This window comes from Ascaphus truei, chromosome 14, assembly GCF_040206685.1.
Source record: "Ascaphus truei isolate aAscTru1 chromosome 14, aAscTru1.hap1, whole genome shotgun sequence".
NCBI lineage: Eukaryota > Metazoa > Chordata > Amphibia > Anura > Ascaphidae > Ascaphus > Ascaphus truei.
In genome coordinates this window covers 52,915,796-52,940,158 of record NC_134496.1, presented here as the reverse complement: position 1 = coordinate 52,940,158, position 24,363 = coordinate 52,915,796, and the positions used below count along the sequence as shown (strand labels likewise).

The following is a 24,363-nucleotide window of genomic DNA, read 5'->3' as shown; positions in this document are numbered from 1 at the left end:
CAAAGTTCACCTTTCCTGTCTTGCCTTTAAATTCTTTATGGGCAAGCTACCCAGCTACCTGAACAAGCTCCTCACCCCTACCACATGCAGCACTTATCACCTGAGATCAGACTCCAAAAGACTGTTCATGGTCCCAAGGCTCAACAAAGTATCCGGACGTTACTCCTTCTCTTACCGTGCACCCCAAAACTGGAACAACCTACCAGAGACTCTCACATCCACCACCAGCTTAAGTTCTTTCAAATCTAAGGCTGTCTCACACTTTAATCTGGTCTGTAACTGTTACATACGCTCATAATATATATTTTCTTTAACTGTGCATGCAATGCCTTGTATATAATGTATAACCTGTTCATTTATGTAACTGTATTTGTAACCATGTATTATTTGTCTTACTCTGTGCCCAGGACATACGTGAAAACGAGCGGTAACTCTCACTGTATTACTTCCGGGTAACACATGTTATAAATAAATAAATAAATAATTGCATTTATTGATGGAAGGCTCCATCATGGTACGTGAGAAGGGCGCCGCACTGCGCACTGAAACAGGATATGGTTTGCTGGGTAAGCAAATAAACGCAAACTTGGGAGTTGTAACATCTTTCTGTTCTGAGAAATGAGCGGCCCGCTGCTGCTGCTGCTGCTGATTTGCATGTGGAAGATGTGCCCGGTGTCGGGCTCTGATTCATATTGTTTTTAATAAATAGGAGAACTGTGGCTTTGCAAAACAAGGACATTAGATATATACACTGATACATTGACATTGTCTGTTATTAGGGGGTTACACTGGCTGCAGGGTTTAACCCAGGGGTGGCCAACTCCAATCCTCAAGGGCCACCAACAGGTCAGGTTTTCAGGATATCCCTGCTTCAGTATAGATGGAAGTATGTGCTATAACAACCACAAATTAGTGCTTTAGAGTAAGTATTGATTGTAGATTGATGTATAAAAAAAGTGTTTGGTCAGTGCGTTCCTGCAGTATACGTGTTAGTGAGTATGTTGTCCGATTATAGTATGCATAGGTGCTCAATCAGCTCAGCAGGTACATGTGTATAATGCATACAAATATCCTACTGAGATGTGTGCAGATAATCAGGCTCCAACTGGCGTAGATTGCTCAGCGTCTACAAAGTCAGAGAAGCCACCTCCAGATAACAGGCATGCCAGCGTGAAATGATTGAAGTAACTCACAGTTAGATCCACAAGGAACTGTATAGAACTCCACAGGCGGCTTCCAGCCAGAGAGAGACACAGGAGCATGTAGAAAAGGCGGAGCACAGCAACGATAGAACAGTCAGACTGTACGCATTGTCAAGGCGCCCCTGATGGTGCGAAATGCGTCAGAGGCATTGCGTGATCTTTTTTAACCTTATGGCTATGGTCAAATAAACTTTTATTTCAGCATAGTCTAATTGTTCTAGCATTGCTGTGCTCTGCTTTTTTCTACTTGTTCCTCTATCCCTGCTTCAGCACAGGTAGTGCAGCCATTGACCGAGCCACCTCTCTTTTTAATTAGGCTACATACCTCAATACATTTGTGTTATTTATTTCCACTTTGCCTCCAGTTCTCTTTTTTCTACAGTGCTCCCCGTTTCTCTTTTATTGTTTGCTGAAGCAGGGATATCCTGAAAACCTGACCTGTTGGTGGCCCTTTAGGGCTGGAGTTTCCAACCACTGGGTTATTCCCATAGGAGCCAAAGGGCTCGGTGACGTATTGCAAATCTTGCACAAATACAGTAGTAGACATTGAAAAATACTGCCCGAACTGAAACTGGGGCCAAAAAAAGAACTTTTACCAAAGGAAAAAAAACAACAGTGCTTTGAAAATAAACTATATTCTATTTTCTATTCTTCCAATATTTCTTCATTTATGCAACAATCTTTTCAACTAACAGAACCTCTGTACCATGACTAATTTCATCCATTTGATTAGATTAGTGTAATATTTATTTTGCACCAGATTTAAATGACTAGAAAAATAGGAAATGACTAACATTTACAAGATCTGCCATTCTGATAACGATCGTTGGAAATTGTATAATTATCGTTTAAGGACTTTAATGAACTTATTTGTTGTGAAGTTGTTTAGCGCTGCACATGTGGATGATATAAATGGGGTTTTCTTGTGAAAACAAAGGCTGAGAAACCTTTTAACCACATTGTAAATATTCAGTTATTCTTTTAATGTGAACGTCAAATTCTCCCCCACATTGCTTTGTACAATATTCACAATGGAAATAAGGTCGTTACATTAAAAGCAACTCGGTGACTAACGGCATATACAGCATGTGAAACGGTTTCTTCATGTGTTTGTTGTTTAGTATTTGGATTTAAAAATGTTAAAAAAAAGAAAGATTAAACAAAATGAAAAATTAAAATCATATTCATAAATAAATATCATGTTTTGCCTAAACATTATTTATCCCAAAAACAAATCTATGTCTCTTCATTGTATTAGGGAAATTGCTACATAGTTAAATAAAAGCACAGAAACAGCAAAATGTGAAATACTGTTTATTTTTTTATAAATAATTTCTGTAATATTAGATATACTTACAGCATTTTTTAAATAATTATTATTATTTTTAAACTCTTAATGCCATGTTTACTTTTAAAGCATCCTTTGATTTCTACAGCACATTTTAGCCACCTCCCCAGCAGTGCAAGATCTTTGTAACACTTTCCTGTCTGTGATAATTTGTTGCCAATATATAGCTGCGGAGTTACATTGACAAAAGGATTGATTCAAACTGAAAGGCAGCCATTATGTTAGTCACACAGTCAGGATTTTTACAGATTTATAACAGAAGCAACAAACAATTGCCAGTTTAGGTAATAATGTAGATTATACATTGTCACATACTTTACATATACAAATAATTTTCCTTTTGTTAAGGGGAGGATGTAGTATTTCTGCTTGAAGTGGCCTGAGAACACCCAATATGCACAGAACTTCCTGATTTTCTGAGTCTCACTGATTTGGGGTAATAACCAAAAAAAGCTCAACATGCTCCCCTCACCTTACCCTATTTATTAATGAAAAGCTTACCCCATGAATGTATCCAAAGCCCTCTCCCCCCTAAAACCTCTCACTGTCCCACAGCTCAGGAACGTCCTTCCCCTCAATATCCGATTAGCACCCTGGATCCACCTTTGGGACCTTTCGTAAAAGACTGGTTGAAGAGAGGTGTTCCCGCCAAAGAAAGAGGGAAGAAAAAGACCCTTTTGCGTGCTCGCTGAACTACAAATAGATAGGAGTACATATTGTATGGCGAGGTCTTTTTCGCATCTCACAATCCAATATTCACTCCAATTTATTTGTAGTTCAGTAAGCTCGCAAATGGGTCTTTTCTCTCTCTGTCTTTGGAGGGAACACCTCTCTTCAACCATTTCCATTTATATGTCTTGTATATAATGTATACCCTGTTCACTTATGTAACTGTATTTGTAACCATTAATTATTTGTCATCTTAACTCTGTGCCCAGGACAAACTTGAAAACGACAGGTAACTCTCACTGTATTACTTCCTGGTGAGGCATTTTATAAATAAATACAGTACAATTTCCCTTATTACCCTAGTGCACCTAACTATAATATAGGTTGAGCGGGATGATCCTCTATTTCTAACACTTTCATAAAACACACCTCAGTCTTTAACGAAGCATATGGCCTGATACTATACACCTCATACATCGACCTTGGCCCCATACAGACGCACTTACCAGAACGCCCGCCTACTGTCTCCAAGTCCTGCCTACTTACCACATAGATTGCAGCTGTGTGCTGTGTGTGTTACGAGCTGTGTGCAGCGTGTGTTATGAATGGTTTGCTGTGGTGTGTTACGAGTTGTGTGCTGTGTGTTACGAGCTGTGCGTTGTGCAGTGTGTGTAATGAACTGTGCGCTGTTGTGTGTGTTACGATCTGTGTGCTGTGCTGTACATGTTATTAGCTGTGTGCTGTGTGTGTTACGATCTGTGTGCTGTGTGTGTTACGAGCTGTGTGCTGTGTTGCGAGCTGTGTGCTGTGTGTGTAACGATCTGTGTGCTGTGTTGCGTGTTACGAGCTGTGTGTCGGCTCACGAGATTGTAAGAACCCTGCTTTCTGAGGGGGGAGGAGGGTGAATGAATCAACAATAGTGGTAAGATTAGATCATTTCATTAAATGATTTATTAATATAAACCAAAAGTCATTTTGCCACACTCAAGATCTTGTGTTCTGTTAGGAAACTGAAATAAATCAATAATACAGCATAAATGAGGATATCATTAGGCAAAGACCATTATAATATTTATTTTAAGTGATGTCATTTGTTTTATAAATCCTTTTTTGAATGTGTCCCAGTTTCTACTTTGGAAAATCTGGTCACCCAAACACATGCACACACATCACCCTGACACACGCACACATATCACCCTGACACACGCACACACACGTCACCCAAACACATGCACACACATCACCCTGACACATGCACACACACGTCACCCTAACACATGCACACACATTACCCTGACACACGCACACACATGTCACCCTAACACATGCACACACATCACCCTGACACACGCACACACACACGTCACCCTAACACATGCACACACATCACCCTGACACATGCACACACATCACCCTGACACACGCACACACACACACGTCACCCTAACACATGCACACACATCACCCTGACACATGCACACACATCACCCTGACACACGCACACACACACACGTCACCCTAACACATGCACACACATCACCCTGACATGCACAGACACGTCACCCTAACGCACAGTAAACTTTTTTTCAGGGAGATATACAGTATTTCCTCGAATGTAAGACGCCATTGACTGAAAGACGCACCATCGATTTGGCCCTAACAAATCGAGGAAAATTACTTTTTCACTTACCGTGTTTCAGGAGAGATCCCATGTCAGCGGAGGATGAAGCGGGCGGCAGCAGAGGTCCCATGTCTGCAGATGGTTGAAGATGGACAGCAGGCGGCAGTGTGGCGGCGGCAGGACAGGTCCCAAGTCTGCAGGTGAATGAAGATAAGAAGGCAGTGGGCGGGCGTGCGGTGGCGGCAGGAGATCATAATAGCAGGAGAGCTAAGCAGGAGCAGAGCGGCGTAGGGGAACGGCTTGGGAGGTGCACACTAACACTGGAAGTTGACCAGTGTCTGACTTTCGGTGTATACTGTTGTGTATATCTAGCACGCATTGTGCATCCCATTGCAGTGACCCTATGAATATATGCATTTATCTTAACATACTTACCTGATTGGTCATTAATATAGATATCAATTGTAGAGTGGTCGTGGGAGGGGGGAGTTTACTTAGGAACTCGCTTACTCCTAATAGGCTCACAATCCTATTTTTGTCAGGCATCTCTGCCTTAGTCATTCCCCCCTATTTTAGGGTTGACTACCCAAGCTTCATTCATTGTAGCTTGGCCCTTTGTGGTATTTTTAACACCCTATGTTTTATACATTTTGGTACTAATAAAGTGTTTTAATTATTATCATCATATCACCCATTTCATTTGGATATCCTAGCTCTCACCTGTATTACTTCACACACATCTCATGTGTCTGAGTGCAGGTTTATAGGGTTTATCACTGATTCAACCGCCCCTCTGGGACGCTGTTCTGTCAGTATTTTTTGCATAGATCTCTAGTTGGGTGGATTTATTTTCAGGGAGAAAGTAGAAAATTATGCATTTTTCAGAACAGTATAGGAAGTTTTGCAAATAATTAGGCAGAGTAAGGCCTGGGACATAGAAGATTAAGCTGTGCTGAGCCGCGCTGAGCAGATGCACTTACCCCCTGCATCTGTCATCAACGCGGCTTTAGCAGCTGCTTCCGCATGCGTGCGGAGGCTCAGAAAATTTCAGCAGACAGGCAAATTTAAAATTTGCCGCTCAGGGAAGCGGAGGAGCGGTCATGTGACCGCTCACATCCAATGGGAGCAAGGGACTAGCCCCGCCTCCCGACACGCCTCCGCTCCACCTCGCCCCCTGCCTCCGCCCCGAGGCAGAGCAGGAGCGCGGATCAGCGTGGCCCGAGGCACCATGCCCGAGGCCTTAGACAGTATCATGCTACTGTCTACAGTATTCATTTAAATATTTGTGCTTTTCTACTGACCTAAAGCAGGACAGTCCTGGCTAAACCATGCCCTCTGACTGCACCTACTTAGCAGGTATTGTACCCATTCTTTATGACCTGTACTTATTAAATCCAGATGTACTTACGATGACCAGATGTCCCAGTTTTTAATGAGCTGTCCCAGTGTCCCAACAATTGTCAAAATGTCCCAGTTTAGGGAGGAGAGAGAGGATGGGGGAAGAAGAGAGAGAATGGGGGGCAGGGTGGAGGAGAGAATGGGGGGGGTGGAGGAGAGGATGGGGGGGGTGGAGGAGAGGATGGGGGGAGAAGAGAGAATGGGGGGGGGGAGAAGAGAGAATGGGGGGGTGGAGGAGAGGATGGGGGGAGAAGAGAGAATGGGGGGGGGGTGGAGGAGAGGATGGGGGGAGAAGAGAGAGAATGAGGGGGATGGAGGAGAGGATGGTGGGAGAAGAGAGAGAAGGTGGAGGATGGAGGATAGGATGGTGGGAGAAGAGAGAGAAGGTTGAGGATGGAGGAGAGGATGGGGGGAGGAGGAGAAAGAGAAGAGAGAGGGGAGGGAGACCCGGTTTTAACATTTTAAAATCTGGTCACCCTAGCTGTGCCCATTGTACCTATTTCTGCCTGCGTGAGCACTAAGAGACACCCCCCCCCCCCTCCACCCCACACACACCACCCCACCCCCACGGATCACAAACTGGCTGTAGCCCTGCCGGCTGACACGTCATAGTGCACATTGAGCCTGGGAGCGCGGAGGGACCGGGGACAGCCAGGGAGCAGGTAAGGGGCTGGTGAGAGGCGCGCGCTGGGAACCTAGCCTTAGGGCCTGCAGATTGGGCATGCTGTGAAGTGGCTGTAGGCTTATAACCTTTTGGCCAAAGGGTTTAACTAAATGACCTTTACGCATGAGCAGATAAGCACTGAAGTGTATTGCACTATATGTTGTGTCACTTTGGATGTAGCTCTGTAGCTCGAGCTGATTTATTGGGGTGGGGGGAGGGTCATGTGACTGCTTTAGATGTATAAAACACATATCCCCCTTGCATTGGCAAGGTAGCATTGGCATCTTAAGAGTGATGCATTTAAAGTGATCATTTTAAGTGACAATAATAGTTAGACTACAGTTTGACTAGAGGTGACTGGGGACTGCATCCTTTCTGCAAACTCTTACTCAAGGCAACAAACGGTGAGCTTATATGACCACACTTTGATCCCATGCTTGTTAACCTGCATATTTTAACCCCACACCCCTTTACAACTTATTTCACTGCAGCCTCTCCCAAAACTGACTGCACAAAAATAACTCCCACACCAACTCAGCCCACTGAAACCCAGAACTGACTAGCATTGCAATGCAGCAAAACATTTGACAAGGAACAGGCACATCCCTGCTGTTTAGTCTGCACACACTCACAACAGCTCCATGCAGTACTGCCTACCTCTGGCATCATAAACCTGCTATGTATCTTAACTTTTTTCTTTCTCCTGGCCTCATGGAGATGTTACTCCCTCTATACACTACAAACTCCTCCATCCTGGCCCACACCCAACATCACCATACACCTTGGACTACTCAAAAGCCTTTCACTATCTACGGAATGTTGGTGGAGAACTCTAAAAACCAGCACACCAACCACTGCTCACTCTAATGGCAAACACCACAAATATACAAGTTGCAAACAACTACCCAAATTTCTGCTCATACTATTACTCTCTTTAGCAGGTGATATTGAACCTAACCCAGGTCCTCCCATTTCAAATCTGTCCCATGCCCCTGAGAATTCCCCCTTTAAATTCCAAAAAGGGCTATCTGTCGCCCATATAAATATCCGGAGCCTGCTGCCCAAACTGGACGAACTAAGGGCATGGTGCCTTATGCATAAACCCAAAGCCATCATTCTTACAGAAACATGGCTAACCCCTAAAACCCCTGATGCAAATATCGCCATTCAGGGATACTCCATTTTTAGGAGAGACAGGTCCAAGAGAGGAGGAGGGGTGTTATTTTATATTGCAGACACATTACAATTTACACTGTTAAATTGCCCCCCAAGCCCAGCCTCTTTTAAAATTCTAGTTGGCAAAATCTGCCTCCCCTTTTCTAAGCCCATCTTGCTCGCTGGCATCTACCGCCCCCCTAAAGCCCCTCTACAATCCCTGGCGGATATCACCCAGTTTCTTGGCTCCATTTCCTCTCTGAACGAGAAGAGTGAGCTGCTAGTTCTTGGGGATTTCAACTTCAACTGGCTTGACCCTAAAAAACATAAAATCCAGATACAACTCAAGTCACTTAACCTATCACAACTCATTTCCCAACCCACACGGACAAACCTGAAATCGCATAACTATTCCTTGCTAGACTGGATTCTCTCCACAAACCCCAGCAGAATCCAATCCTCTGGCATCCTTCCTGACATTTTCATTGACCATTCAAGCCCTAAAGTTCTCCTCACTAGAACGTTTAAGAACTTTAACCCACAACAGTTTCTGGATGACCTTACCAACTGCCCATGGCACAGAATCGATTTAATTCCCGACCCTGATTCTGCGCTCGACTATTTCCAATCCGAGTTCTTAAAACTCTGCAATATTCATGCTCCAATACGCAAAATAAGGGTAAGCGGGGCCCATCTTCCATGGGTTACATCTGACCTTATAGCAATCTACCAGCTCAGGGATGCCTTGTGGAAAAGCTACAAAGTAACTGGCACTACCAAGGAACTCAATCACTACAGATGCATGCGGAACATGTGCACAAGTCAAACAAGGCATGCAAAAGCACAATATTACTCTGACAATCTCCACCAAAATACATCAAACCCAGCTAACTTCTGGAAGGTTATCAACAATATATTCCAGCCTTCTAACCATCAACAACCAAGTAATATCACTAAGGGGGATTTTACTCTGACAAACCCCACTGACATTGCAAATGCATTCAATGATTACTTTGTGGGGTGTGCCACTAACTTATTAGCAAAACACAGCCCAAACCACAAACCTGAATCTCATCCTGGGAGTACCCCTATAGTCCCACCCCCTCCCAACACTGCCCATAATTTTCAATTTGGCCCAGTATCTGAAGAGGAGATTACACAATCGCTCCTCAAACTCAAACTAAGCAGCCAATGCAGACCTGACTTACTACAATCTAGGTTCCTACGACTTGGTGCCCCAGCCATTGCCAAACCAATTGCTTCCATAGTCAACTCTATCCTGTCTGCAGGCCATATCCCTAAGACCTGGAAAACTGCCAGAGTTGTCCCAATCTTCAAAAGTGGGGACAAAAACACTGCCTCAAACTACAGACCAATCTCACTTCTCCCAATTTTATCCAAAGTCATGGAAAAATGTGTCCACTCCCAATTAAGCGATTACTATACCAAGACAAATTTCCCTAGCCAATTCCAATCTGGCTTTCGTCCCAAACACTCCACCGTAACTACCCTGCTAAAAGTTTGCAATGAAATCCAGTGTGGAATGGAACGGGGAAAACTCACTGGTGCAGTATTCCTAGATTTTGCACAGGCTTTTGATACAGTTGATCATGCTATCCTGCTTAACAAACTCCAGAGCTCTGGAATAGGGAAGCATGCTTTAAACTGGTTTCAGTCCAACCTATCAGGAAGATCCCCACATGTGTCCATCTCAGGCTCTAACTCCAACTCCCTGGATATCACCTGTGGTGTCCCGCAAGGCTCTGTTCTGGGGCCCCTACTCTTCATTAATGATCTTCCCACAGCTTGTAAGGAAGCCTCAATACACATGTATGCAGATGACACAATCCTATATGCACACAGCCATAGCCTCTCTGAACTTCAACACATACTTCAGTCTGACTTTTTGAGACTCGAAAACTGGATTTCCCAAAACAAACTGTTTTTAAACACTGACAAGACTGTAACAATGGTATTTGGGACCAAGACTAAATTTGTAAAGCTTCCAGCGACTGAGCTCCAGATTAGAACCAACACTAACATCACCCTAACCCCTGTCACTAGTTTTAAATACCTGGGCTTATGGTTTGACTCCAACTTAACATTCAGAATGCACATTGATACCCTGACAGCCAAGACCTATGCCAAACTAGGGGTACTTTACAGGAACAAATCCTCTCTAAGTCTCCTGGTCAGAAAGCGTATTGCACAGCAGATGCTAATGCCAATTATTGACTATGGAGACATAGTATATGGCTCGGCTCCTCAACCCCACCTTAGCAAACTTGACACCCTCTACAATTCAATTTGTCATTTTGTTCTCCAATGCAACTACAACACACATCACTGCGAAATGCTCAAAGAACTAGATTGGTCATCACTAGAATCTAGGCGCAAAGTTCACCTTTCCTGTCTTGCCTTTAAATTCTTTATGGGCAAGCTACCCAGCTACCTGAACAAGCTCCTCACCCCTACCACATGCAGCACCTATCACCTGAGATCAGACTCCAAAAGACTGTTCATGGTCCCAAGGCTCAACAAAGTATCCGGCCGTTTCTCCTTCTCTTACCGTGCACCCCAAAACTGCAACAACCTACCAGAGACTCTCACATCCACCATCAGTTTAAGTTCATTCAAATCTAAGGCTGTCTCACATTTTAATCTGGTCTGTAACTGTTTCACTCGCCCATAATATATATTTTCTTTAACTGTGCATGCAATGTCTTGTATATAATGTATACCCTGTTCATTTATGTAACTGTATTTGTAACCATGTATTATTTGTCCTAACTCTGTGCCCAGGAATAACTTGAAAACGAGAGGTAACTCTCAATGTATTACTTCCTGGTAAAATATTTTATAAATAAATAAATTCTGTTTTTGTTAATACATTGAGGTTTATTGTGCAGCCTCTTTCTTCCAGCCACAAGAACATGTATGTGGTGAATACACAGTGAGCGCAGATAATAATACACAGTGAGCGCAGATAATAATACACAGTGAGCGCAGATAATAATACACAGTGAGCGCAGATAATAATACACAGTGAGCACAGATAATAATACACAGTGAGCGCAGATAACACAAAGTGAGTGCAGATAACACACAGTGAGCACAGATAATACACAGTGAGCACAGATAACACAAAGTGAGTGCAGATGACACACAGTGAGCACAGATAACACACAGAATACACAGTGGGCACAGATAACACACAGATAATACACAGATAATACACAGTGAGCACAGATAACACACAGTGAGCACACAGATAACACACTATGTACAGTGAGCACAGATAATAGAGATAATACACAGTGAGCACAGATAATACACAGTGAGCAGAGATAACACAGAGATAATACACAGTGAGCACAGATAATACACTGTGAGCACAGATAACACACATTGAGCACAGATAACACAGAGATAATACACTGTGAGCACAGATAACACACAGTGGGCACAGATAACACACAGTGGGCACAGATAACACACAGTGAGCACAGATAACACACAGTGGGCACAGATAACACACAGTGGGCACAGATAACACACAGTGAGCACAGATAACACACAGTGGGCACAGATAACACACAGTGAACACAGATAACACACAGTGAACACAGATAACACACAGTGAACACAGATAACACACAGTGGGCACAGATAACACACAGTGAACACAGATAACACACAGTGGGCACAGATAACACACAGTGGGCACAGATAACACACAGTGGGCACAGATAACACACAGTGAGCACAGATAACACACAGTGGGCACAGATAACACACAGTGGGCACAGATAACACACAGTGAGCACAGATAACACACATTGAGCACAGATAACACACAGTGGGCACAGATAACACACAGTGGGCACAGATAACACACAGTGGGCACAGATAACACACAGTGGGTACAGATAACACACAGTGAGCACAGATAACACACAGTGGGCACAGATAACACACAGTGGGCACAGATAACACACAGTGGGCACAGATAACACACAGTGAGCACAGATAACACACATTGAGCACAGATAACACACAGTGGGCACAGATAACACACAGTGGGCACAGATAACACACAGTGGGCACAGATAACACACAGTGGGTACAGATAACACACAGTGAGCACAGATAACACACAGTGGGCACAGATAACACACAGTGAGCACAGATAACACACAGTGGGCACAGATAACACACAGATAACACACAGTGAGCACAGATAACACACAGTGAGCACAGATAACACACAGTGAGCACAGATAACACACAGTGAGCACAGATAACACACAGATAACACAGTGGCCACAGATAACACACAGTGAGCACAGATAACACACCGTGGGCACAGATAACATGGAGACACATAACTCTCCTGTAGAAATGATGGTAATTTGCCCCAAAACAATATGGCCGCCATGCAGCACTCCCCTTGTTACCATGGTAGCTCAGGTCACCGGAAGTCTTCTTGCCCATACGTGGCGGATGTGAGGGTGGTTGCCGTGGTGACGGGACACGCCGCTTACCTCCCGTCGCCGTGTTACAGCCGCGTGTGTTTCCTGTGTCCAGCGGGAGCGGGAGAGAGAGAGCCGGGGAGAGGGGGAGAGAGAGAGCCGGGGAGAGGGAGGGAGAGAGAGCGGGGGAGAGGGAGGGAGAGAGAGCGGGGGAGAGGGAGGGAGAGAGAGCGGGGGAGAGGGAGGGAGAGAGAGCGGGGGAGAGGGAGGGAGAGAGAGCGGGGGAGAGGGAGGGAGAGAGAGCGGGGGAGAGGGAGGGAGAGAGAGCGGGGGAGAGGGAGGGAGAGAGAGCGAGGGAGAGAGAGAGCGGGGGAGAGGTAGGGAGAGAGAGCGGGGGAGAGGGAGGGAGGGAGAGAGAGTGGGGGAGAGAGAGCGAGAGAGAGCCGGGGGGAGGGAGAGAGAGCGGGGGAGAGGGAGGGAGAGAGAGCGAGAGAGAGCGGGGGAGAGGGAGGGAGAGAGAGCGAGAGAGAGCCGGGGAGAGGGAGGGAGAGAGAGCGAGAGAGAGCGGGGGAGAGGGAGGGAGAGAGAGCGAGAGAGAGCCGGGGAGAGGGAGGGAGAGAGCGCGGGGGAGAGGGAGGGAGAGAGAGCGGGGCCGCCATGGGGGACATCACGTCCGAGAGCTCCGGGAACTCCTACAGCCTCCGGCCCAACTTCCAGCACAAGTCAGTGGCTCATGTACATCATAATAACTATGTAATATATATATATATCATGCATCTAATAACTATATATCATATATGTACATCATAATAACTATGTAATATATATATATCATGCATCTAATAACTATATATCATATATGTACATCATAATAACTATGTAATATATATATATCATGCATCTAATAACTATATATCATATATGTACATCATAATAACTATGTAATATATATATATATATATATATATATATATATATATATATATATATATATATATATCATGCATCTAATAACTATCATATATGTACATCATAATAACTATGTAATATATATATATATCATGCATCTAATAACTATCATATATGTACATCATAATAACTATGTAATATATATATATATCATGCATCTAATAACTATCAAATATGTACATCATAATAACTATGTAATATATATATATCATGCATCTAATAACTATCATATATGTACATCATAATAACTATGTAATATATATATATATATATATATATATATATATATATATCATGCATCTAATAACTATCATACATGTACATCATAATAACTATATATCATGCATCTAATAACTATCATACATGTACATCATAATAACTATGTAATATATATATATATCATGCATCTAATAACTATCATATATGTACATCATAATAACTATGTAATATATATATATATCATGCATCTAATAACTATCATACATGTACATCATAATAACTATGTAATATATATATATCATGCATCTAATAACTATCATATATGTACATCATAATAACTATGTAATATATATATATATATCATGCATCTAATAACTATCATATATGTACATCATAATAACTATACATCGTGTATCTAATAACTATGTATCATATATGTATATCATAATAACTGTATATAATATAGTTACTAATAACTGTCATATATATATAAAATGTATCATGTATCTAAACTATCATATGTACATTATAACCATATATATCATGTATCTAAACTATGTATCATATGTACATCATTTTATATATATATATATATAGATATATATATATATATCTATATATATATATATATATATCATGTATCTAATAACTATATATCATATGTACATCATATATAATGGAAATAGCCGTGTTAGTCCAGTTGCGATAGTGCAGAATAAATGAGTTCTTCAGTATTAGGTGATACCTTTTTTATTTGGACTATCAATTTATGTCATAGGACAAGCTTTCGAGAGTTTTCCTGACCTGAGGAAGAGAGGAAAACTCTCGAAAGCTTGTCCTATGACAAATTGTTAGTACAAATAAAAAAGGTATCACCTAATACGGAAGAACTCATTTATTCTGCAATATATATATCTATATATCTATGTATGATATATGTACATCATAATAACTATTTATCATATATATTGTGATGCCCACACCACGTTGCAGTCTCTTTTGTCCCAATTTAAGTCCGGAATCACTGTATAAAGTTTAACTGCAGGAGTTTTATTTACAGGGATTAAATCATACAACAGGCCCACCGTCCCTTTAAGTCCAAACAAAACATAAAAATAATACCTATTCCCTTTAGGGAAAGCTAACTTCACCGTAGCTTTCGCCCTCACTAGCTGGGTGGCCAGCTAAGCTGGTTCCCACGCTCAAAACATGCCCTGGCATATGTAACAATCTACACAATCTTTGCATACGGCAATAAAGGTTTTTTGCTTATCTGTTTGTAAGTCCTTTGGAGCAGATGCTTCAGCACGGCCCTGTCGTCCTTTCTTCCCAGGGGAGCTCAGTCCCACGTTAAGCCCAGAGAAACTCCTCCATGCAGAGCGCTATACCGCAATCTGCTCGTGGCGTTCTGAGGTGTGCAGGGGGCGTGGCCAAAACGGGCTGTGTGGGCACAGCCATGACGAGGGGGTGGGGCCACGATGCCGGCCAAATGGAAAAAATAAACCCATGCCCCCCTACACACACAACACACACCTCAGCAGACTTCTCCCGCTCCCCCGCCTCTCTGATTGGCTCCCTGCCACACCACGTGACGCGTCGCCGCTCGGGATCACAAACTGGCTGTAGCCCCTGCCAGCTGACGCATCGCAGTGAGTCTGGGAGCGCGGAGGGACCGGGGACAGCCAGGGAGTAGGTAAGGGGCTGGTGAAAGGCGTGCGCACTGCCGCATGCGTCGCCGGCTGCACTGGGGACCTAGTAGTCTAACTCTGTGGACTGGAAAGCACACTTACTGCACTGTTCCAGCCCCTAGAGGACAGTGATGATATATATATATGGCCCTACTCCAATACCACATTGTGTGAGGCACCTGTTGGCACGCTGTGCACCGCCATCTTTCCCCCTATCCAGGGTGATTTTCCACTTTCATCCCCACAAGGAAGTCCTGCGTATACAGGAGAAAAAATGGTTGTATTGTATCTCCATATATACTTATTCGTTTGGTAGTGAAAGTAATGAGAATAAGTCCTCAGGTCCGCACACCATTATAGCACTGCATTATGTGTCTGGGTCATAGCTCCCACTCTGTGTGGGAGCTAACTCTTTTTTACCCTTCTTGGGTCTCACTTGTTAATATTATAATATATCTGGTGTATATAATAATATATCTAATAATGTATACAATAACAATGTATCTAACAATGTAATGAATTTAAATGGTAACGATGTGTCAGGGTGCAGCACTGCTGGGCCTGGGTATCACTGGAGGGAGGAGGGGGAGTCACGCTCACTCGCCGAGTGTCGCGCTCACTCGCCAGTGGCGGTCGCACTCGCCGAGAGCCGGTCGCACTCGCCGAGAGCCGGTCGCACTCGCCGAGAGCCGGTCGCACTCGCCGAGAGCCGGTCGCACTCGCCGAGAGCCGGTCGCACTCATTAGGAATGAGTTTGACTGGTAGGGCAGTTTGACTCAGAGTGTCTCACTAATTGGGAGAGTCTCATTTAAATGCAATCTCATTTGCTAGAAGTGAGTCTCATTTTAATGGTTCTCACTCATTATTATTTCCATATCTGCACAAGCCTTTTGAAATGAAATGTGAAACATGATGGGAATACCACGAGCAACGTCATGTTATTTCCAAAGATGGAGTCTGTTTTAGCTGTGACGCTATTATGTTTGTTTTCTCTGTTAGGTTTAAAACAGCAACAGTAAAGGAATGTATCCGATCCGTGCTGAAGGAAGAACTCGCAAACAAACAGTACGTACCTGAAGAGGTGCCACATCTCACACGGTTTCTGTCAGAGACAATAAAGGATAAACTCAAAGGTAAAACAAGTATAAACACCCGGAGAAATGTCTGTCATTATCAGGTATACTATATGCAAAGCTTTCAGTTGCTGGCTAAACAAGGCAAGATTAGGATTTAAATAACACTAAATTAATCATCTCAAAACTAGCTGCAAGGTAGTGTACACATAAAACTATTTCTGCTTTTGAGATGTTTATGTTGAGTGGTCTGCACATTCAATGCTATGAGTGCCCTGTTGTGCAACAGTGTTACAGATTACTCTACCTGACCTGGTGCCATTGTGACAATGTTGTGTATGGTCATTCCACATTAATTCTCACTCTCTTTTATTCCCACAGATATGGGATTTGACCGGTACAAAATGGTTGTGCAAGTTGTGATTGGTGAACAGAGAGGGGAAGGAGTGAAGTAAGTGTTTGTGTTTCATTGTTTTGGAAAGAGAAAATAGTGAGAGTTAACCATTTATTATCCTCTTATGTCCTTTCTAAGGGATTATTGCTCAACAGTTTTGTAATCTCAAATTATATAAATTGCCTGATTGACAGGATATTATAAGGGGGCTTCCTATGCAAACACAGTCATTCCAATACTAGAAGGAAGGGGTGCCCCCCCCTGTATAACACACCTCTTTTGCTTGGGTTGTGATCCCTGGCACAGTCCTCCCTTCTAGTATTGGAATTATTGTCATTTGTGTTGAAGATGAGAGGAAAATGTGACATTTCTGGAAAGATATTTTGTTTGCTGCCAGTGTACTAAGCTCTGTGTAAAGTCAGTACAGGCACAATTATATGCATATCCTGGAGATAATGGTCTGGAGTCTGATGCAGATGGGAATGCGTCTACTTGCCAAATATTACACACTTTGTCAGTGATATCATGTTATAACCCACTTGTGACTGAGCACATTTGCATGTCTCAGACAGGACTGCAGCCCCTTTTCCATTATCTCTTAGCATACAATGCTTCCGCTGCAGCCAGGGATTCTGGGAAATGACATGCAAATGAGCACTCTCAGTGCGTCGGTGATATCATGAAACACTCAGAATCTTGTGATGTCATTAACTATGTTCACCAGGTCTCACACTCAGTCAATATACAACATTCTGTGGGAGGGATAGGCTTGCAGGGGCAATATATTCTTGTATATCTGATTTAGGATACCAAGTTAATGCTTTGGTGCGTTTTCTTCTCTCTCCTTAGAATGGCTGCTCGATGTTTCTGGGACGCTGACACCGATACCTACGCTGAAGATGTTTTCATGAATGTAAGATCCAGACATTTTTAGCAGCCAGATTAATATCTGAATGTGTTTAGCTAAATTGGTTCATTTTATCCCCTGAGCAGAAGCACAACTAAGGGCTGTTACATAGTGTGTGCGGCCGTGCACGCGTGCGTGCCGCACACGTTTTGTGTATATACTGTGCGCGACTGTGTGTATGCGCGTGCGCGCGTGTGTGTGTGTGTGTATATATACTGTGCGCGACTGTGTGTATGCGTGTGTGTGTGTATATATACTGTGCGCGACTGTGTGTATGCGCGTGTGTGTGTTAAAATAAATAAATAAAACCTGAAATAAAATTTTTTAATACGTTGTACACACATACACACACATACACACACAAACGTACACACTTATACACACATACAAACATACACACATATACTTACATTTTCAGCGGCGGTAGCGGTGCGATTTGTTTCTTTTTTTCTTCTTTCCCCCTATCGGCCGGTCCTACTCTCCTTGCCGTGCGCGCGGCGCCATTATAGAAAGGCTAAGTAACGTCAGCCAACTATCAATGCCGCGCGCGGTGCAGCGCGCGCCCGGCACTATAGAACAGGCCTAAGAGTTGGGTAGGGTGGGGTGAGCAGATACCTCCCTGAAATCAAGGACGCTGCATGATTCCCCCATAAACCCCTCAGACCAGGATTTATTAAGCTCTGATACCAGATATCTCGGCGCGATTCCACCTTCACGGCCATTGATTTGAATATCTGTTAACGCGAGATTGCAGTGTGATATCCGGTAGAGGTTTCACCAATAATCCAAGATTGGTTTAAATATAATAAGATACTTATCAGATGTTGTATTTGGTGACAAACAAGAAATATCAGTCAGAGCAGCCGGATGCATGTACAGAGTCGTATAAACCAAACCTCTGAATGCCCATCACCACAGTAATGACATTTTGACATTTGATGTATTCTCTCTTTGGAAATGTTGTTACGGTTCATCATGTCAGTAACAGTGATACATTTCAGTCCACACACGCAAAATACTTTGCTTGTATCTTGTTCTGCTGGTGTTCCAACCCCCACCTTTTAAAGGAAATACTAATCATGCATGCGATAGATAGCGTTGTACTTTTGTGTGCTTGCTCTCATCTTTTCCATCTGCTAGAAATGCAGCGATGTTTCGTTACGTTGGATAAGGCTTTCGATATTGCATACAACTTAAACCTCTGATGTAGAAGTGTTCTGGAACATATTCTAATTAATTGAATGGCATATCTTTATTTTTCCCTGCACTTCTTTTGCTTTACATTTTTTACTAAATATATTCATTTTTTCTCCTCCTCTTAGGAATATCTGTTTTGTGTTGTTGCTGCCTTTGGCTGTTTCTACTATTAGTTTGAGAAGATAATTATTTCTATGTGATGTTTAAACAGAAGATATTGTGAACCAGTTTCATCATAGAAGACTACACAGATATTTATGTAAATAAACATGCTTTTGTACCATGTGAACCCACATCCATGTTTGAGCATATGTAGTATAATAAATATTTGTGTGAATCTGTGATATATTGGAAATGCATTACATATAAAGTAATGTAGCTGATTACTAATGTATTAATGTAAAAAAAAATAATAATAGTATAACAACTAACTTGTAGTACCCGGACTTGTGTGTTTTGACCCCGACAAAGGGTTCTCCCTGCAACATTGCGCACCATGTCTGCAATAATAAAAGGACTTTAAATGTCTATTTTTTTTAATCTTGTTACTATCTTGGTATAACTTTTGAGTGCCGCAGGATCCTGCCTCCTGTTGCAGTCTAAAGAGTGTTATTTTGCTGCTTGAGCACCTAGTACAGCGTTTTCGCCCACCATTAGAAAATTGGGGTGTGCCTGCCATCTTTGGATCATAGAAAGTATAACAACTAATCCAGTGGTTTCCAACTTTTTTTTTTTTTTAATATTGTGAAACCCTGCTAGAAAATATTTGTTCTGCGAACCCCTAATTGAGAAATCCTATTGCCTACTCATCAGACTATTGCTAAATAAAAAAACCTGTTTGCCCGATCCCAGGCACTAGTGTCCTGAGCGTGTGGGGGAACCGCGTGCTTAGTAAGGTCACAAACCGCACCTCAACATGTGCTGCCAGCTTGGGTGACAGCAGACAATCACCATTGGAGCTTCCAAAGTTTGGCCACGCAACGCCTTGTCAGCCACTGGGGAGTCACTTTGGAAGCTCCAGCAGTAAGTGACTGCTATATGACCCATGCCGAGGTGGGGTTTGGGGCGTTAGGCCTCGGGCATGGTCCCGTGCTGAGGCGCGCTCTCACTTACCAGTGAGCCCCTGCAGCCGCAATGAGAGCGGCTTTAGCAGGGGCTCGCCTACGCTTCTGCAAGCGTGGGTCTTATCCAAATTTTAGATTTCGCGCTTGCTGGAGCGCAGGGCCGGTCACGTGAGCGGTTCGCCCAATGAGGGCGAACCAGCTCCGTGACGTCACTGGCCCGCCCCCCCCGACACGCCCCCGGACGGCGCACTAACCAAGGCCAGGGAAAGCACCCGCTTTCCCTCAGCCTCAGCGCGCCTCCGCACGGGCTGAGTCACCATGGACTCAGCCTTAGTTAAGCTCGCAGTCCTCCAATGGGCTCAGTAACCTACCATACCGCCTGGTATCCGCCATTAAAATATTTTTTGTCAAACCTTAGGAGAGACCTCAAACACCAAAAGGTTCGCGAATCGCAGAACTAACCGAATGGAGATAAGATTTTACTCATTTCAAAATGTGCAAATTCCAATGTTTCTAAACCCACTATTTTTTGTTTTTGAGCGGGTTGGGGTACAAAAAAAAGGGGGGTTGCCATCAGGTATATAACAATAGTTAGTTATTATGGTACGACATCATTAACATTAAACAGCACATTTAAGCCAAACACAATCCTGCTATTTAGTATCCCCAAGAGACTCTCGCATAAGGTTATACAATCTTATTTCTGATTTTTTTTGGGGGGGGGGGGGAGGAAATTATCCATTGATGTACTCGACTCTACTGCCTCCCTTGATGGGGTCCAATGGTTCTTCCAGATGGCTGTTTTTGAGCATCTAAACTCATAATTTTAATATTGGTATTTAAAGATCCTGACTCGCTTATTTGAAGTCATTGTGGTAATTTATTCTAAGGACAACGGAGACCCATTTCTGCTAAGTGCAGCTCCCGACTAGTGTGATACAGATCATTTACTGAATGCCTCTTCATTGTAAGTCCTGTGGAAGACCACTACATTTTCAACCCTACTCTTATGTTCATTTGCATGCAATGAAAAAGCTCCTGGCGCACACACGCGAAATCTGATCTAAGAAGTGATGGGAAACCCTTTAGTCAAATTACAATGCAAAATTTGACACGGTTTGCGTGAGTTTGGGAATATGCGCCATGTTTGCGCCTTTCTGATGTGTTATCGCTCACATTTATACAATGCAAAGTAGACGAAGCACACACAAGGCTAATGCAGAGTTAAAGAAACTTCAAACTGTATTTAAATCATCAGAGCTAATACACGGGTAACGTTTCAGGACTCGAGGTACTTTCCTCAGACCCAACACCTGGGATATGAGATAGGTGGGGGCGGATTGATGGGGGGATATGAGATAGGTGGGGGTGGATTGGGGGGGGGATAAGAGATTGGTGGGGGATATGATGGGGGGGGGATTGTGATGTTGAAGGGGTTAATCAGGCTCATCAATAAAGGTCAAGCCCACTTGGTTAACCCTGATCCGTGTGTTAGGGTCTTAGAGTGTCAGCTCTGGGACCCAGGTGTCAAAAATGTATTACTGCTACAATAAAGATTTATGTGATTTTTGCCTTTACTGGGGTGCTGGGATCAGGAGATTTCTAGGCTGTAAGTTTCAGGGTGGATTTGTCAGAGAAAGTCTTTACAGAATGTGGCTATGTATCGGGGTTCCAAAGTTATGGGATACCCCAAAAGTTGTATCCGGGGATTGAGTGAGATTCTCGGATACAACCAAGCACATTACTCCGCGAAACTCTGACTCTGGAAGCGTTATTACGGCTCACCGCCAGGATCCCTGATGCACCATCATCCAGACAAGGTAAATGGGTATGAAGGGGTTAAACTATATCTGCAGCTATTCACGGAATCCCTAGTGCTGCAGGGGTTCCCCACTATACTAGAGATACCCAGATACATGCCCAGGCACCCTGAACCTAGTGTAGGGGTTCAGGGGCTGCTCCAGCTAGGTTATAACGCTGAGCAGGTTTTGCAGTGTCTAAAAGTTTTAAAAGTATTTTCTAATGTGTGCCAAGAATGAGGCTCGTGATTGTAGGGAATATACTCTCACTCCATCCCTGACACCAGAATAGGAGCTCATAACTTTTAGCACACAGAAACAGGACACAATATAATTCAATGGTAAAAGTTTAATGTGGTATATATTGGTAACCTGTATTTGAACTGAGGGATTTTCTAAGTCATGGATTCCGGCCAGCCCAGATGGCAACCGTAATTGAAAGCCTCAGGGATGCCAAGGTGTCAGAACAGGAGGGGTCCTGCAGTTCTGCTTCAGTACCCACATCCTGGGCTAACACAAGATCTGTCTTCTACGAGAAATAAATTATCATTTATTTTACTATCTTGTTTTGCCCAATCAATGATCCGGTAGTAAAAAGGTGTTACGAAACCTGGTCTCCCGTGACAGGGATATGATGGGGGGATATGAGATAGGTGAGGGGATATGATGGGGGGGATAAGAGATAGGTGGGGGATATGATGGGGGGATAAGAGATAGGTGGGGGGATATGATGGGGGGGATAAGAGATAGGTGGGGGGATAAGAGATAGGTGGGGGGATATGATAGGGGGATAAGAGATAGGTGGGGGGGATAAGAGATAGGTGGGGGGATATGATGGGGGGATAAGAAATAGGTGGGGGGATATGATGGGGGGGGATAAGAGATAGGTGGGGGGGATATGATGGGGGGATAAGATAGGTGGGGGGGATATGATGGGGGGGATAAGAAATAGGTGAGGGGATATGATGGGGGGATAAGAGATAGGTGAGGGGATATGATGGGGGGGATAAGAGATAGGTGGGGGATATGATGGGGGGATAAGAGATAGGTGGGGGGATATGATGGGGGGGATAAGAGATAGGTGGGGGGATATGATGGGGGGATAAGAGATAGGTGGGGGATATGAAGGGGGGATAAGAGATAGGTGGGGGGGATAAGAGATTGGTGGGGGGATAAGAGATAGGTGGGGGATATGAGATAGGTGGGTGATAAGAGATAGGTGGGGGGATATGATGGGGGGATAAGAGATAGGTGAGGGATATGATGGGGGGATAAGAGATAGGTGAGGGATATGATGGGGGGATAAGAGATAGGTGAGGGATATGATGGGGGGATAAGAGATAGGTGGGGGATATGATGGGGGGGATAAGAGATAGATGGGGGGATAAGAGATAGGTGGGGGGATAAGAGCTAGGTGGGGGATATGATGGGGGGGATAAGAGATAGGTGGGGGGGATATGATGGGGGATAAGAGATAGGTGGGGGGATATGATGGGGGGATAAGAGATAGGTGAGGGGATATGATGGGGGGATAAGAGATAGGGAGGGATATGATGTGGGGGATAAGAGATAGATGAGGGGATATGATGGGGGATAAGAGATAGGTGGGGGGATATGATGGGGGGATTTGAGATAGGTGGGGGGATATGATGGGGGATAAGAGATAGGTGGGGGGATATGATGGGGGATAAGAGATAGGTGGGGGGATATGATTGGGGGATAAGAGATAGTTGGGGGGGTATAATGGGGGGATAAGAGATAGGTGGGGGAATATGATCGGGGGATAAGAGATAGGTGGGGGGATATGATGGGGGATAAGAGATAGGTGGGTGCGGATAGGTGGGGGGGATATGAGATAGGTGGGGGGATATGATGGGGGGATATGAGATAGGTGGGGGGATATGATGGGGGGGATATGAGATAGGTGGGTGCGGATAGGTGGGGGGATATGAGATAGGTGGGTGCGGATAGGTGGGGGGATATGATGGGGGGGGATATGAGATAGGTGGGTGCGGATAGGTGGGGGGATATGATGGGGGGATATGAGATAGGTGGGTGCGGATAGGTGGGGGGATATGATGGGGGGATATGAGATAGGTGGGTGCGGAAAGGTGGGGGGATATGATGGGGGGATATGAGATAGGTGGGTGCGGATAGGTGGGGGATAAGAGATAAGTGGGGGGGTATGATGGGGGGATAAGAGATAGGTGGGGGGGTATGATGGGGGATAAGAGATAGGTGGGGGATATGATGGGGGATAAGAGATAGGTGGGGGGATATGATGGGGGATAGGAGATAGGTGGGGGGGTATGATGGGGATAAGAGATAGGTGGGGGGGTATGATGGGGGATAAGAGATAGGTGGGTGCGGATAGGTGGGGGATAAGAGATAGGTGGGGGGATATGATGGGGGATAAGAGATAGGTGAGTGCGGATAGGTGGGGGGGATATGAGATAGGTGGGTGCGGATAGGTGGGGGGATAAGAGATAGGTGGGTGCGGATAGGTGGGGGGATATGATGGGGG

At 44.1% G+C, this 24,363-nt stretch overlaps 2 protein-coding genes across 6 annotated transcripts in view; one reads left to right on the top strand and one right to left on the bottom strand.

The window, feature by feature from the left end:
* The window catches only part of LOC142466172 (programmed cell death protein 1-like), a 43,681-nt gene extending 30,823 nt beyond the window's left edge, over positions 1 to 12,858 (bottom strand). For 2 of the 5 annotated variants that reach the window (XM_075571013.1, XM_075571014.1), the window contains exons 1-2: positions 12,416 to 12,507; positions 4,910 to 5,034 (exon numbers count right to left, since the gene is read on the bottom strand). In XM_075571013.1, coding sequence (XP_075427128.1) covers positions 4,910 to 5,034; positions 12,416 to 12,495 — 205 coding nt within the window. In that variant the 5' untranslated portion in view covers positions 12,496 to 12,507. The other 3 variants (XM_075571018.1, XM_075571015.1, XM_075571016.1) reach the window with 3 other exon arrangements.
* A 245-nt stretch (positions 12,859 to 13,103) lies between these two features.
* On the top strand, positions 13,104 to 19,504 carry DYNLT2B (dynein light chain Tctex-type 2B). Its single transcript, XM_075571012.1, has 5 exons — positions 13,104 to 13,251; positions 16,405 to 16,538; positions 16,860 to 16,929; positions 17,722 to 17,785; positions 19,102 to 19,504. Exons 1-5 carry the CDS (start codon positions 13,187 to 13,189, stop codon positions 19,147 to 19,149), a joined length of 381 nt encoding a protein of 126 aa, XP_075427127.1. The 5' UTR covers positions 13,104 to 13,186; the 3' UTR covers positions 19,150 to 19,504.
* The last annotated feature ends 4,859 nt before the right edge of the window (positions 19,505 to 24,363 follow it).

Coding starts and splice junctions, on each gene's coding strand:
- DYNLT2B (XM_075571012.1), top strand. CDS start 13,187: ATGGGGGACATCACGTCCGAGAGCTCCGGGAACTCCTACAGCCTCCGG. Junction 16,930..17,721: donor CAGAGAGGGGAAGGAGTGAA/GTAAGTGTTTGT, acceptor CTCTCTCCTTAG/AATGGCTGCTCGATGTTTCT. Junction 17,786..19,101: donor CTGAAGATGTTTTCATGAAT/GTAAGATCCAGA, acceptor TCCTCCTCTTAG/GAATATCTGTTTTGTGTTGT.